Source organism: Rhincodon typus, chromosome 11 (assembly GCF_021869965.1).
Source record: "Rhincodon typus isolate 14 chromosome 11, sRhiTyp1.1, whole genome shotgun sequence".
Classification (NCBI taxonomy): Eukaryota; Metazoa; Chordata; class Chondrichthyes; order Orectolobiformes; family Rhincodontidae; genus Rhincodon; species Rhincodon typus.
This window is the reverse complement of record NC_063342.1, coordinates 787826-804073: the sequence shown is the minus strand read 5'-3', so window position 1 is coordinate 804073 and position 16248 is coordinate 787826. Positions and strand designations below refer to the sequence as shown.

Genomic DNA, 16248 nt, shown 5'->3' with positions numbered 1-16248 from the left:
GAGGGAAGGTCTTATGAGGAAAGGCTGAGGGACTTGAGGCTGTTTTCATTAGAGGGAAGAAGGTTAAGAGGTGACTTAATAGAGACATACAAGATGATCAGAGGATTAGATAGGATGGACACTGGGAGCCTTTTTCCTCGGATGGTGATAGCTATAGGACAGATGTCAGAGGTAGGTTCTTTACTCAGAGAGTAGTAAGGGCGTGGAATGCCCTGCCTGCAAAAATAGTAGACTCGCCAACTTTAAGGACATTTAAATGGTCATTGGATAAACATATGGATGATGATGGAATAGTTTAGGTTAGATGGGCTTCAGATTGGTTTCACAGGTCAGCGCAACATCGAGGGCCGAAGGGCCTGTACTGCGCTGTAATGTTCTATAACTTATATAGCATCTTTAACACAAACTGACCAATGTGCTTCACAGGAGTGTTCTAAATCAAAGTGAGACTCTGAGCACTGAAAGAGATCTACAGTCAGGTGACCAAAGACTTGGTCAAAGAAGCAGGTATGAGGCAGTGACATGAAGGAAGAGAGTCAGGTCGAGAGGTGGAGACGTCTCAGGAGGAGCCTGGCTATTCAGCAACTGAAGGCACAGCCACCACCAGTGATCCAAGTGAAACCAGGGACATTGAAAGAGGCCAAAATTGGAGGCCTGCAGTAATTGTACAGTTGGAGGAGATTAGATACAGGAAAAGGTGAGGCCAAGGGGAGATTTAGAAACAGGGTAAAACAGGGTGAGAGTTTAGCCACAGGGCAGCGGAGTTTTGGGTGATGCCAAGTTTACACAGGGTCAGTTGTGGGTAAGCACACAGGGGTACAGTGAAAATATCACATCACAAGTTAACAGAAGCATGAATGAAGCTTTCAGCCAAAGAACTGAGTCAGTCAGGGAATATTAGAGCTGAAATATACCCTCACAGTGATGCTGTGAATCAAATGGGACACCAAAGACTTAATACATCCAGTTTCCAGGGAGCGCACAAATATTTATTGAGGACTTGGATGAGGGAAGTGAATGTGCTGCAGCCAATTTTGTAAATGACACAAAATCAGCTGGGAAGGCAAGTGGTGAGCATGACACGAAGAGTCTGCAGTGGAATCGCGACAGATTAAGTGAGTGGGCAAAAACATGGCAAGTGGTATACAATGTGGGAAAATGTGAGGTTATGGAATTTGGCAGGGGAAACAGAAGAGCTGAATATTATTTAAACAGAGAAAGATTGCAGAAAACTGCAGAACAGAGATATTTGGGAATCCTTATCCATGAATCATAAAAACCAGCATCCAAGTTCAGCAGGTAATAGGGAAGGCAAATGGAATGTTGGCTTTTATTTCAAAGGGAGTGAAGTGTGAAAGTAGGAGGTTTTGCTGAAACCATTAAAGGCACTAATCAGACTACAGTTGGAATACTGTGGAGAGTTTTGGGCACTTATCTTAGGAAAGATAAGCTGTCATTGGAGGCAGACCAGAGAAGGTTCACTAGGCTGAAACCAGGCAAGGAGGGACTGACTTATGTGGAGAGTTGAATGGTTTAGTTGGACTGATTGGAATTTAGAAGAATGAGAAACGACCTTATTGCTTCCCCTTGTGGGACAGTATAGGAGCAGATGGCCCGATTGCACAATAAAAAGGTTATATATTTAAGACAGAGATCAGGAGAATTTCCTCTCTCAGAGGATAGTAAATCTGTGGAATTCTTTACTGCAGAGGGCTATCAAGGCTGGGGTATGAAGTATAACTGAGCCTGAGACAGACTGATTTTTAATCAGTCAGGGATAATCAGGGCTATGGGGAAAAGACAGGAAAGTGGAGTGAGGATCACCATATCAGCGATGATCTCACTGAATGGCAGGGCTGATTGAACAGCCAGAAAAGGTTACTTTTTCTACTTATGGAGATGTGTGGACACAGTAGTGTTGGAAATACATCTCTATTTATGGACTACGTGGAAAACTGGAAGATATTGAACACTGTGGACTCTTTCTGGATTAAACAAGGTTTCTTATCCAAGGAATGAGCTAACAGTTTAATGGGGCCTGTGAACCACTTACTGTTTGCAGAAAGTGATGATTCTGCACAAACAGCTGAGCAAAGCTTTTAGGGAGGTAACAAATTGGGTTTAATGCCCTTAAGTACTGAAAATTTGGAACAGACTATGGAGCCCTGTGCTGATGATTACCTAGTAATCAAGAGTTATGGGAGACACAGAGGAGGCAATGGCCTAGTGGTATTATCATTGCACTATTAATCCAGAGACCCAGGTAATATTCTGGGTACCAGAGTTCAAATCCTGCCATGACAGATGGTGGAATTTGAATTCAACAAAATCTGGAATTAAGAGTCAAATAATGACTGTGAATCCATTCTCGATTGTCAGAAAAAACCCATCTGGTTCACTAATGTCCTTTAGGGAAGGAAACTGCCATCCTTACCTGGCCTGGCCTACATGTGACTCCAGGCCCACAGCAATGTGGTTGACTCTGAACTGCCCTCTGGGCAATTAGGGATGGGCAATAAATGCTACCTGGCCCTCTGGGCAATAAATGCTGCCTAGCCAGCGACGCCCTCATCCCATGAATGAATTAAAAAAAGGCAAGAAAATAGTGCTGAGGATTATCAGATCAGTGATGATCGCATTGAATGGTAGATCAGACTCAATGGGCTGAACGTCTCGTGTTTTATGGTCTAATCTCTTTTGGTTCCTTTCTTGGTTTCAGTTTCAAAACGTCGGTAATATCAGAAGGAAGGAAAATCTTCAAAGCTGCAGGTCTCTCTCTTCTCTTGATTAAAGTAATTGGAAACCTGAAAGTTTTCACATCTCAGTACTTCAATGACCATGTAAACCCTGAGAAACTAAACCGCGATCACTGTCCAAAGTCTTGGAGCCAGCCCGATAAGCAATGGGACTGGAGCCTCAGCTGGAAGATCTGACAAAGGGTCACTGGTCTCGTTTAACTCAGTTAACTGAGACATATTAACTCGGTTTCTCTCTGCACAGATGCTGCCAGATCCGCTGAGTTTCACCAGCAATTTGTTTTTATTGGAAGATCTTCCATTGGACTACAGCTGTCAGCAATTCAATTTCATCAACAAGAAACTTGATGGACTGTAAGCATTCATCAAATTCTAGCTTTTTCTTTTTAAAAACAGACCAATGGCCAATAAGAGTAAGGTTTTGTCTTGTTCTTTTTAAATATCACCTTTCCAGGGTCAGAGCTGTGTTCTGGGGGTTGCATGAATATTTGCTTTGGATTTAAAAGGGGATGTAGTTCTAATTCTGGATTACAACTCAGTTGTTCACTAAATTTACCATTTGCTTTCAGAAATGAGAATTGTTTTAGAATAACGGATGATTCTGACTTCATTAAAGAAGCCAGATGGAAGTCTCTTCCAACCTGGATTGCAGTAAAAACAGGGAAGAATTGGCCATTTCCGTAACTGAAATGAAACATTTACATGAAATGGTGAGATTAGGGGAGATGGGGATTCATCAGAAGCACATTCTCCTGTCCCAGGAGCAAGGGAACGGGGTTTAAAGCAGAGACCAAAAACCAATGGCTTCAGTCTAATGTCTCACTGCAGGAAATTTCTGTTCAATCTGTGCCCCTCGTTACTGGTTCACTAACCTGTGATTATACCTGGCGGTAATGTTCAGGTGAGACAGTTACCTGTGGGGGGAGGACTAACACAGATGGCCCGGGAAAGTGGGGGAGGCAAGACTGGACTTACCTTCTCACACCCAGAAGGGCGTAGCTCACTCAAATCGAGGCAGTGCATCTCAGTTCCATTTTCATACTCCCACAGTCGGATAGTCCCGTCCTGGTGATCAGAGGTCACAGAAACTTTAGTACAGCATCCACATGAATCTCAATATCCACAGCTCCCGCCACATAAAGAGTAGAATCTGTTTTTGTGTATTAATTCATAGGATGCGGGCATGTCTGCCCAGGCCAGCATTTCTTGCCCATCCCCGAGTGACCAGAAGGCAGTTAAGAGTAAACCATACTGATGTGGGTCTGGAGTGACATGGAGGCCAGAGCAGATTTCCTTCCCAAAAGGATACTGGTCAACCAGATGGGTCTTTCTGATAAACAACAATATTTTCATGGTCATCCTTAGACATTTAATTCCAAATTTTATCTGCCATGGTAGGATTCAAACCCATGTTTCCCAGAACATTACCTGACTCTCTAGATTAATATCCCAGTGATAATACCATTAGTCCATTACCTAACCCCCAAAAACAAAAGAACAAACAGTAGCAGGAGCCGCTCTGTGCCTTCCCCTACACCGACCCTCTTTAAATGATGGGGGATGTCTGTCGTGCATTCATCCTGTATGAAAACATTTAATCCTTAATGTGTCCCTAGTTACTGATTCACTAACCACTGAGAATCCTCAATCTGTGTGCCTAGTTACTGATTCACTAACTAGGCTGGTAGTGATTATTTACAGAATGTCAGGCTCTTGCTTGATTAGTCTGTGAGAAAGCTCTCCCAATGTTGTCACCAGCCCCTAAGTGTTAGTAGGGAGGGCTTTGCAGGGTGTCATTGTTGTTTTCAATGCCAAGGTTGGTGCCATGAAGTCTGCCCAGTTTCAGTCCCTTGAGATTTTTTTTGTGGTTAGTTACGACTGAGTGATTCACTTGGCCACTTGAGAGGGCAGTCAAGTCACCCCCATTGCTGAGAGTCTTCAAGCACATGTGGGCCACACCACATAAGGGTGGCAGATTTTCATCCCTAAAGCACATAAGTTAACCAGATTTTCTTATGATTTTATCGTCAAACTTTTAGTTCAATTTTTGTAAAATGTAAGTTCCACCAGCTGCCTTGATGACCCTTGACCCCAGAACATTATCTGCATCTCCAAGTTACTCAAGTAGATACCAGCCATTGCCCTACTTCTGTAAAACTTGCTGTCACTTCTTTATTCCTATTTCCCTACACAGTTCTGCACCGTACAGTGTCATCTCCTCAGCCCATACCGTAACTTGTGATCAGTAGCTTAAATACAAATGCTTGTGTGTTCAATTTGTAGCCATTTGAAGGAACGGAGGACAAAGCAGATCTAGGGACAGATTAACCCGCATATTCACTTCTGATTAGCCTGCCATCTATCAAACCATACAGTTACATTTCCTTTAAGCCAAAGAACAAATCTTTCACAATATAAATGGAGATGATATCCTTGACTAGGACTAAAGCATGGCTGCCTCTGTCAGAGGATTCTGGGATCACATCCCACCGCAGAGATCCTGACTGACACTGCCACTGCAGTACGGAGCAGTGACATTGTGTGTTAGGACCGTGCTCTACAGAAATGTAAATGTTACCTACCCCAGAGCCAGACACCAGAAGCTGTGGATGATTTGGAGGAATGGAAAGCTGGCTAACAAACCTGTGGAGGGTGGGGGTGGGGGAGGGGGAGAGAAGGGTAGAGAGAGAGAGAGAGAGAGAAACACTGGCTGCATTAATTGTTAAATTATGTGAGCATGAACATGTCAGTGCAAATAAAACCAATATCAATAACCTGTCATAATATTCTCTTAAAAATATTGTGCTGCAATTTCACCTAAACCTTCCGCGGATGCCAATCACTGTTGGCTCTCACACTCTGCATCCATCCCACACATTTCTGTGCGCAGCTTCCACACTGGAGACCTCAAATGCTCACTGTAGTTTCAATCCAACATAGTGTTCACTGTGGAGGCCCTTCAGGGAAATCCAGATCACAACCTTGTTTTTCCAAAACTGAGCGGGACTCACCACATAAACACAGCGGCTACAAGAGCAGGTCAGAAGCTGGGAATACTGCAGCAAGTAGCTCACCTCCTGACTCCCCAAAGCCTGTCCACCATCGACAAGGTACAAGTCAGGAGTGTGATGGAATACTCCCCACTTGCCTGGATGAGTGCAGCTCTATTTGGAACTACCTCATCATTCATTCAGTGTCTTTGGGTAAAAAGCCTCCTTAACAGCATTGAGAGTCTACATAAGAACAATGAGCAGCTACTATTTAGCACCCCACTATTTACATCTTGCCAACCAGAAAAGATCCACATATCCTGAATCCCTGCTTTCTGCTCTTTGACCAATCATCTATCTAAACCAATAAATTACCCCCAACTCCATGTGATCTTACACTGGGTATTAACCATTTGTGCAGCAGCTTATCAAATGCCTTCTGGAAATCCAGATATACAATATCCACACGATTCTAATTATCAGTATTGCTTGTTATACATTCGTAGAACTCCTGCAAATTAGTCGAATATGATTTAACCTTCACAAAACCTCTGATGGATTGTATTCTGACTGTTCACATAATGGATTCTAACAATTTCCCAATGACCACGTTAAACGGACTGGTCTATAGTTTCCTACCTTATGCCTTGCCTCCCTTTTTGAATAAAGCTGCTTTATTAGCATTTTTCCAATCCACTGGAACCTTTCCAGGATCCAAGAAATTTTGTAATATTATAACTCGTGGATCCATTATCTCTGTTGCTGTTTCCTTTAAGACTCTAGGAGTTAGGCCATCAGACCCTGGACATGTTTCAGCCTTCGACACCAACAGTTTGCTCTGTCCCTTTTATCTAGTGGTGATGATTGTTCCAAGTTCTTCCCTTTCTAGAAGCTCTGCATTACCTGTTACCAATGGGATGGTGCTAGTATCCTCCATTGTGAAAACTCAGGCAAAATAATGATTTAGTGACTCTGCCATTTCTGTGTTTCCCAGTATAAACTCCCCAGTCTCATCCTCCATCACTTACAGCACACAGACCACAGCTTACAAGGAGGCAACTTAGCAAGTTTGCGATGAGGTGAAAGTTGGTGGGGCGGGTAACTAGTGAGGAGGATAGCCTTAGATTATAGGAGGATATAGACAGGCTGGTCAGGGGGCTGATCCATGGCAAATGGAATTCAATCCTGATAAGCGTGGGGTGATGCACTTCACCAGGGCAAACAAGGCAACGGAACACCTGATGAACAACATCCGCACTACAGGAGGATGTGATTACACCAGAGAGGGTACAAGGGAAATTTACTGGGATCAGGCCTGGGCTGGCGTGATTTCAGTTATGAAGAAAAATTGGACAAATAGAGGAGACTGATGGGAACAAGATTGAGATGTATAAAATTATGAGGGTGTACAGAAAGGAATTAGTCCCCTTGATGGAGGGATCATTCATTTAAGGTTTAAGCTTTAAGCTAAGGGACAGAAGATTTAGAGGAGATGTGAGGACAAATGTTTTCACCCAGAGGGGGTGGCAATCTGGAACTCTATCTGTAATAGGTGTTAGAGGCAGAAACCTTCATCAGTTTTAAGAAATTTACACTTGCAAAGCCAAGGCATACAAAGTTATGGGGCAAATGCTGGAAAATGGGATTAGACAGTTAGGTGACCAATGCAGACTTGATCGGTCATAGGGCCTTTATCTGTGGGCTGTAGATCTCTCTGACTATAATTCATCACCATCTCCTCCAGTGCAACTAGGGACAGGCAATACATTAACGCCTGTCACATGGGTGAACCGGGAAATGGGGCCATTACTAAACTAATTTGAAACTTGGTGATGTCTCTGTCTGCTTGGGACATTGTCTGAATGTTCCACACCCTCTGGGTGCCAGATCCAGAATATCTGGGAACCTGCCTCAAGTGACAGTGGACACACTCGCGACATCCCTCACACTGACAGCGAACACACTCAGACAGTGACAGTGAACATACTCGCGATGGCCCAGACAGAATGCCTCAATGATATATGGCTGCTCCAGTAAACTAACTCGAATCTTCTCATCCCGATCAGCTGTAATCACATATCGATCATCTGGACTCACTGCCTGATGAAGGAAACACAACAATTACTAAAAGCAGCACCCTTTCCCATTACCCCCATCACAACTTTCTGGATACCTTGCTTTCCCTTCGCTGCCTTTTCAGTTCAAAACTTTATTGTAAGACAAACATCATTTCCAGAAATCCGTCATCCCACATACACTCATTCCACAAGCCAGCAGCAAGACTGCAAGTGGGTTACATTCAGGCCTGTGCCAAGAAGACAAGAATGCTCAATCCTTAGCCTTTGGGTAGAGGTTTATCGTATCTTGCTTTAGTACATGTGCTCTGCCTGAGGGCAAGTACTAGGCTCACTGTCTGACCATGCTTCAGCTCAAGCCACTTCTTAGGGTGTGATTTTTTTAAAAAAATCTGCTCTCCAGTGTGAGCCACCTTGTTGAATAGCTGCATTCTGTGTGTTGTAGGCAGGGGAAGGTGATGGCCTTGTGCTATTGTTGCTGGACTAGAAACCCAGAGACCCCGGTAATACTCTGGGTTTGAATCCCACCATGGCAGATGGTGGAATTTGAATTCAATAAAAATCTGTAATTAGAAGTTTAATGATGATCGTGAATCCATTGTTGATTTCTGTAAAAACCCATCTGGTTCACTCATGTCCTTTAGGGAAAAAAACTGCCATCCTTACCTGGTCTGGCCTACATGTGACTCCAGACCCACAGCAATGTGGGATACTCTTTGTTGCCGTCTCAAAAATGCACAGATAGGGTAGACGGTCGGAATCTTTTTCCCTGGGTTGAAATGTCTAACACTAGGGGGCAAGGGTGAAAGTTTTTTTTAAACAGTTTGGAACATGTTGCTGGTAGTGGTGGTGGAGGCAGATACAAGAGGGGAGTTTAAGGGACTTTTAGAAAATCACATGAATAACCAAGGAATGTGGGTTATGGACCCAGGGCAGGCAGAAGGGATTAGTTTCATTTGGTGTCATGTTTGGCACAACACCATGGTCTGAAGGGCCCGTTCTTGTGCTTCACTGTTCTACGTTCTAAAGGGCCTAGCAAGTTACTCAGTTGTATCAAACAGCTAAAGAGGAATGAAACTGGGTGAAAGACATGGTATTAGTTTACAACCCTGCAAAGTCCTCCTCACTAACATCAGGGGGCTAGTGCCAAAATTGGGAGACCTGTCTCACAGATTAGTTAAGCAACAGCCTGACACAGTCATATTCATGGATTCATACCTTACAGACAATGTCCCAGACACCACCATCACCATCCCTAGACATGTCCTGGACCACTGGCAGAACTAACCCAGCACAGGTGGTGGCGACACAGTGGTATACAGTCATCAGGAGGAAGTTGCTCTGGGAGTCTTCATCATTTACTCCAGATCCCATGTAGTTTCATGACTTCAGGTTAAACATAGGCAAGGAAACCTCCTGCTGATTACCACACACCGTCCTCCCTTAGGTGGTGACTCTGTGTTCTTCCATGTTGAAGAACGTTTGGACAAAGCGTTGAGGGTGGCCAGGGCACAAAATATACTCTGGGTGGGGGAATTTCAAAGTCCATCATCAAGAGTGGCTCGGCAACAGCCCCACTGATGGTTGGGTCCTATAGGATAGCGCTGCTAGATCCTTTCTTAGAGGGCTTTTGGGAGAGAGTCTGGATTTACTAACCTAATCCATTAACTTACTGCCACCCCATGAGGGGTCTGTGCAGGATAGATAGGACGCCCATTTGCAAAAGGATGAAGAATACAGGTGAACAGATTAAAAGTAATTAGTAAAAGCAGCAAAATGATACGAGGAACAACTTCTTTACATACTGAGTTGTTTGGGTCTAAATTTCACTGCCTGACAGTGTGATGGAAACAGGTACAATCGAGACTTTCAAAAAGAATCTGATGGTTATTTGAAAAGGATGAATGTGTGGGAAGGTGGAAGAATGAGCTTCATGCATAGTGCCATTCAAAGAGGCAATGCAGACATGACGGGCTGAATGGTCACCTTATGCACCAATTCTGTAACTCACTGCATCAGCTGCTAATGTGTGAGCAGATTCACCAATTTTCCTAAATAGCAATATCAGTAGGAATGCACCCTTCCCCTCCTCCCCATCCTTACCACAGCCAGCAGCATGGAAAGGTGCCCAAGCTGGAGCTGCCCTGGACTATCAGGCTTATTGATGGAGAAACTGTACACGTCACCGGATTTATCAGCCAGCAGGATGCGGTCCTCTGCTCCTGTGATGGTCACTGAAGTGGATCGACGTAGCGCTGTGCTGTAGCAACAAGACAGCAAGAGTCAGAGAGGTTTCCAGAAAAAGGCCTTTCAGTCCATTGAGTCTGTGCCAGTCAAAAATAAGCACCTAACTAATCCCATTCTCCAGCACTTCGCTATAGCCTCGTATGCCTTGGTACCACATTTGCACATCTAAATACCAGCTTCTCTAGAGAGAAAATCCAAGAGCATGTGAAAGAGAAGGAAAGAGTGCAAGGGAGAGAGAAACAGACAGGCAGCAGGGGGAAGACATACAGTCATGGGAAAGTGAACTGGCCAGTGAAGGATAGAGGATGGGAATAATAGAGACAGCAAGCAGGAAGCCTCTCTACTGGGGGGGAGCGGTCACTTACCGGACACTGAGGCACTCCCATGGTCTGGTACGAAACAGCAGTAACTGCTTATTGTCCATAGTTACAGCAACGTAGGTCCCAGAGGGGGAAAAGGCAAAAGCCACAAGCCCATTCCTCTCATCATCAGATGGTCCAGCCTGACTGAAATAAAAAAGCTCTCATCAGCTCATGCTGCAAGACTGCGAACAATCAGCAGAGCAACAGTACCTCCAAATATTTCCCATCCACCCCAACCCTCGCACCACCACTGTGTTATCAATTATCACCTTGTTACTTATGTTTCCTTCCCTAAAGGACATTAGTGAACCAGGTGGGTTTTTCCTGACAATTGACAATGGATTCACAGTCATCATTAGATTCTTAATTCCAGATATTTTATTGAATTCAAATTCCACCATCTGCCATGGCAGGATTTGAACCCAGGTCCCCAGCACATTATCTGGCCCTCTGGATTAACAGTCCAGTGATAACACCACTAGGCCATCACCTCCCCCTGCACCACTCTCTGTGTAAAGAAGTTGCCCCTCAGGTCCTTCTTAAATCTTTCCCCTCTCACCTTAAACCTATGCTTTCTAGTTTTCAATTGCCCATCCCTGGGAATAAAAGACTATATGCATTCATCCTATCTATGCCCTTCAAGAATTTATACACATTAATAAGGTCACCCTTCATTCTCCTACGTTCCAAGGAATAAAGTCCTATCCGGGCCAACCACTCCCTACAACTCAGCCCTACTAGTCCTGGCAACATCCTGGTAAATCTTCTTTGCACACTTTCCAGTTTAACTATGTCTTTCCTATAACAGGGTGACCAAAACTGTACTCAAGACTCCAAAGTACTCCAGAGTAGTAAGGGCGTGGAATGCCCTGCCTGCAAAAGTAGTAGACTCGCCAACTTTAAGGGCATTTAAATGGTCATTGGATAAACATATGGATGATAACGGAATAGTTTACGTTAGATGGGCTTCAGATTGGTTTCACAGGTCGGCGCAACATCGAGGGCTGAAGGGCCTGTACTGCGCTGTAATGTTCTGTGTTCTAAATGCGGCCTCACCAACGACTTATACAACTGTAACATAACATTCCAACTCCTATACTCAATGCCTCGACAGATGAAGGCCAGCATGCTAAATGCCTTCTTCACCATCATATCCACCTGTGACGCCGCTGTCAACAAACTATGTACTTGTACTGCTAGGTCCCTCTGTTCCACAACACTCCTCAGGACCTTACCATTTACTGTCCTACCTTGGTGTGACTTTCCAAAGTGCAACACCTCACACTTACCTGTATTGAATTGTATTTGCCAATCTTCAGCCCACTTCCCCATCTGATCAAGATCTCTCTCTGTTAATTTTTGATAACCTTCTTTGCTATCAACGATACCTCCTAATTTTGTATCATACGCGAACTTACTAATCATACCTTGTACATTCACATCCAGATCATTTAATGTACATAGCAAATAACAAAGGTCCCAGACTGACCCCTGTGGCACACCACTAGTCTCCGGCCTCCAGTCCGAGAAAATCTTCACCCTCTGCAATCTAACCTTCATGACTAGCCTGCCATGCAGGACCTTGTTAAAGGCCTTACTATAGTCTATATAGACAACATCCACTGCCCTACCCTTATCCATCCTCTTCGTTACCTCTTCGAAACACTCTAAAAGATCTGGCAGACATGACTTCTCGTGCACAAATCCATGCTGACTATCCCCAATCAGACCTTGACTATGGTTGACCAAATGTTGGTTGACCCAGTCCCTCAGTATCCTCTCCAATAATTTACCTACCACTGATGTCAGGCTCACTGGCTTGTCTTTGCTACCTTTATCAGCCACCCTACAGTCTTCCAGAACTTCACCAGTGGCTAAACAGGAAGCAAAAATCTCTGCAAGAGCCTCTGCAATTTCTTCCCTAGCCTCCTACAACATCTGAGGATGGAATTGATCAGGCTCAGGGTATCTATCCACCTTAATGCACTTTAAGGCTGCAAACACCTCCTCTCTGGTAATATGTATGTGGTCCAAAACATCCCCACTTGTTTCCCTTATTTCCTTAGCATCCATGATTCTCCGCTCAGTAAACACCGAGAAATATTCATTAAAAATCTCCCCCATCTCCTGTGGCTACACACATAGACAGCCATGCTGATCTTTAAGGGGACCTAGTCTCTCCCTAGCCACACTCTTACTCTTAATATGACTATAGAACCGTTTGGGATTATCTTAAACCTTATCTGCCAGATCCATCTCATACCTTCTTTTTGCTGTGCTGATTTTCTTAAGTATGCTCCGACTCTTGTTATAGTCATCTAGGGATTCATTTGAGCCCAATAGCTTAAACCCAAATTATGGTTTCTTCTTTTTCCTGACCAGAGCCTCAATATCCCTTGTCAGCCAGGGATCCCTAAACCTGCCAGCTTTTCCCTTCACCCTCACAGGGCCATACTGTCCCTGGACTCTTGATATCACACTTTTAAAAAAGCCTCTCATTTGCCAGTTATTCCATTTCCTTCAAACAGACTCACCCAATCGACCTCTGCTAGATCCTGCCTAAATTGGCCCTGTTCCAGTTCAGCACCTTAACATGTAGACCTGTCCTATCTTTTTCCATAACTATGTTAAAACTAAGAGAGTTATGGTCACTGGATCCAAAGTCCTGTTCCAAAGTGTCTGACACTTCAGCCACTTGCCCAACCTCATTTCCTAAGAGGAAGTCCAGTGTTGCACCCTCCTGAGTAGGGCCGTCTACATATTCATTTAGGAAGCTTTCTTGGACTCATTTGACAAATTCCACCCCGTCTGGGCCTTTTACATTATGGGTGGCCCAGTCACCTCTACCCCAAAAGAGATTCAAAAACTGAAAACTCTGCCCCCTACACCAGCTCCTCAGCCGCTTATTCATCTGGCCGATCTTTCCACTTCTATCCTCACTGGCACGTGGCACTGGGAGTAATCCGGAGATCACTACCCTTCAGGTCCTGCTTTATAATTTCTGGCCTAACTCCTGATACTCATTTCGCAGGACCCCATCCCTTTGTTTACCTATGTCATTTGTACCAATGTGCACAATGACTTCTGGCTGTTCACCCTTCCCCTTCAGAATGTTCTGCAACTGCTCAGAGACATCCTTGACCCTGACACCGTCCTGGTGTCTCTTCTACAACCACACAATCTCCTGTCTGACCCCTCACATCAGTATCGCTCTGTTTGACTGCACCCTTTCCCTCCGAGCTGGTCACAATGCCAGTGACCTGACTGCTGCTGCTGCTGGCCCCTGAAAGGTCAGCCCACCCAACAGTGTCCAAAGCGGTATATCTGTTTTCAAGGGGAATGGCCACAAGGGAACCCTGCACTATCTGCCTCTCCCCCTCCCCCACAACCTCTTCTGGTGGTCACCAGCTACCTGCACCTTAGGAGTGACTACTTCACTACAGCACTTATCAATGATGTTCTCTGTATCCTGGATGATCCCAAGTGCATCTAGCTCCAGCTCCCCACTGCGTTCTGTCAGGAGATGCAGCCAGGTGCACATCTCGTGGGTGTCTCCCTGATCTCCCACATCCTGCAAGAGGAGCATGTCACTGCCCAAACTGCCATCCCTACTGCCTTCAGCCTAGTCAGAAATAAAGTAGAGTTAAAGAACCCTTACCTGCTCTTACCTGTACCCCTGTTCAGTCTCCTCAAAACCTCTCAAGCGAAGGCCTCAGCACTTCCACTCTAACACTGGCCCACTCTCTTAATGGCTGCTCCCTTGTTCACCTTTACCTTGCCAGTCGTCCACCTCACAGTCATTTTTTTGGTCACAGAAGGAGAGACAATAGGAAACACCAATGTAGTGTTTCAAGTTTAATCACACCTTGACCCCAGGTTCTCTCTGACCTGCTGTACAGTCGTGATGACTGTGGCAACGTCTCCCAGAATTCCACTGTAATGACTCTCAGCCACCTTCTGATTCGCTGCCCTTCTTTGCCATCTCAGGGAGGGTGTCCTGCGGAGATCTCCTGTCCAGTTGTGATAGCTGTGGCGATGTCTCCCAGAATTCCGCTGTGATGACTCTCAGCCGCCCTCTGATTCGCTGGTCTATTACACATAACCCACCGTTAGCCACCAAAAGTCCCCATTAGGAGCCATTCATTCTCTTAGGCCAACCATTATCAACTCCTTTGTCTGTCCAATTTTCTTCTCTCTGATCTGAGGGAAGGGTCATTTGACTCCAAACATTAACTCTGATTTTCTCTCCACAGATGCTGCCAGACCTGCTGAGCTTTTCCAGTAATTTCTGTTTTTGTTTCTAATATACAGCATCCGCACTTCTTTCAATTTTTATTTTGTACTTCTCTCTCTTTGGGCTCTAAACCTACCTCTTTTTACTCCTTACCCTAAGTCCACCCTGTCATCTGCATAAAAACCAACATTTTCCTCGCTACCTTCACTTCTGAGGAAGGGTCACTGGACCTGAAACATTAACTCCGATTTCCCTTCACAGATGCTGCCAGACCTGCCGAGCTTTTCCAGCAATTTCTATCTTTTGTTGTTACTTATGGGATCTTGCAGTGTGTAAGCCTGACAGTTATATTTCCTAAATTGTAATGAATACACTTCAAAAGCAGTGAATTAAACTCCAGGAGAAGGCAAGTTTCTGGCACAAGCAGTGATGGTGGCACTGTGGCTCAGTGGTTAGCACTGCTGCCTCACAGCGCCAGTGACCCGGGTTCGATTCTACCCTCGGGCGACCGTTATTGTGGAGTTTGTACATTCTCCCCGTGTCTGCATGGGTTTCCTCCTGGTGCTCCGGTTTTATCCCACAGTTCAAAGATGGAATGGCCATTGTAAATGGTCAACAGTGTTCAGGGATGTCTAAATTAGGTAGGTTAGTCATGAGAAATACAGGGTTACAACGACAGGGTAGGGGCGTGGGTCTGGGCGGGGTACTCTTCGGAGGGTCAGTGTGGACTAGATGGACCGAATGGCTTGTTTCCACACTGTCGGGATTCTATTCTATTCAGTCTCTGTTCTGGACACTGGGTCAGCTCTCTAATATAAACGAGGAAATGAAAACGAGTCCAGTGGGTTAGCCATCTCTTCCCTGACACCTTTTCAGAGTAACTGCGTTTCGGTCAAACCTTCCCTGATGTCAACCAAACCATTTCAGACACGGGTTAACTTGGCACTGAGATCTTACAGCTGCAGACATAGCAAACTGTGACAGTTGTAATGTCAGTGAGAGAAGCAGCATCTGGAGTGCAGTCACTGACCAGGAGACAATTCCAAGAAAACACAATTAGTGACACCAGAGGCTATGGGCTGTTTGTGGGTAGAATCAGATACTGCACTCACAGACCTTACCTTCCTGTTTGTGTGGGACAGTCATACACAAAGGCCTTCCTGTGGGGGAGAATAAAAAAAAACCAACCAGTGAACACAGAATGTGACAGAGCGGGGACGGTAAGAACAGCTGGTGCTGGAGTCACAGGTAACACAGTGTTATATCTGACAGAGCGCGCGGGGGGCGCACGGCCCCGGCTCCTTACCCGCTCTCCCCGAGACTGACGCCCGCGATGCGGGGAGGGGAGGAGCCGCCGCCGCCGCCGCCGCCGCCGCCGCCACCAAGAAACACGAGGGAACCGCAACGACCCAGCGCCATCTTCACAGATTCACTTCCAGCCAGCTTCCGGCGTCCCCAGAATTCGGGCCCGGGTCATTTCCGGCGTCCCCAGGAGACGGGCCCGGGTCATTTCCGGCGTCGCCGGGAGAGTCGTGTCCGGGTCATTTCCGGCGTCCCCGGGAGACGGGCCCGGGTCATTTCCGG

General features: G+C 45.5%; 2 protein-coding genes across 6 annotated transcripts in view; one reads left to right on the top strand and one right to left on the bottom strand.

Moving 5' to 3' along the window:
• wdr4 (WD repeat domain 4) overlaps positions 1 to 16162 on the bottom strand; it is a 19751-nt gene extending 3589 nt beyond the window's left edge. The window contains exons 1-8 of one of the 5 annotated variants that reach the window (XM_048602638.1): positions 15971 to 16042; positions 15786 to 15824; positions 14319 to 14519; positions 10434 to 10574; positions 9925 to 10081; positions 7734 to 7846; positions 5339 to 5399; positions 3732 to 3821 (exon numbers count right to left, since the gene is read on the bottom strand). In XM_048602638.1, coding sequence (XP_048458595.1) covers positions 3732 to 3821; positions 5339 to 5399; positions 7734 to 7846; positions 9925 to 10081; positions 10434 to 10492 — 480 coding nt within the window. In that variant the 5' untranslated portion in view covers positions 10493 to 10574; positions 14319 to 14519; positions 15786 to 15824; positions 15971 to 16042. Of the gene's footprint in view, positions 1 to 3731; positions 3822 to 5338; positions 5400 to 7733; positions 7847 to 9924; positions 10082 to 10433; positions 10575 to 14318; positions 14520 to 15785; positions 15825 to 15970 lie in introns of all 5 variants that reach the window. The other 4 variants (XM_048602639.1, XM_020524829.2, XM_048602640.1 and 1 more) reach the window with 4 other exon arrangements.
• The window catches only part of ndufv3 (NADH:ubiquinone oxidoreductase subunit V3), a 13898-nt gene continuing 13794 nt past the window's right edge, over positions 16145 to 16248 (top strand). Inside the window, exon 1 of the mRNA XM_048602641.1 lies at positions 16145 to 16204. The gene's annotated coding sequence lies outside the window, so the exon portion shown is untranslated. The remainder of the gene's footprint in view (positions 16205 to 16248) is intronic.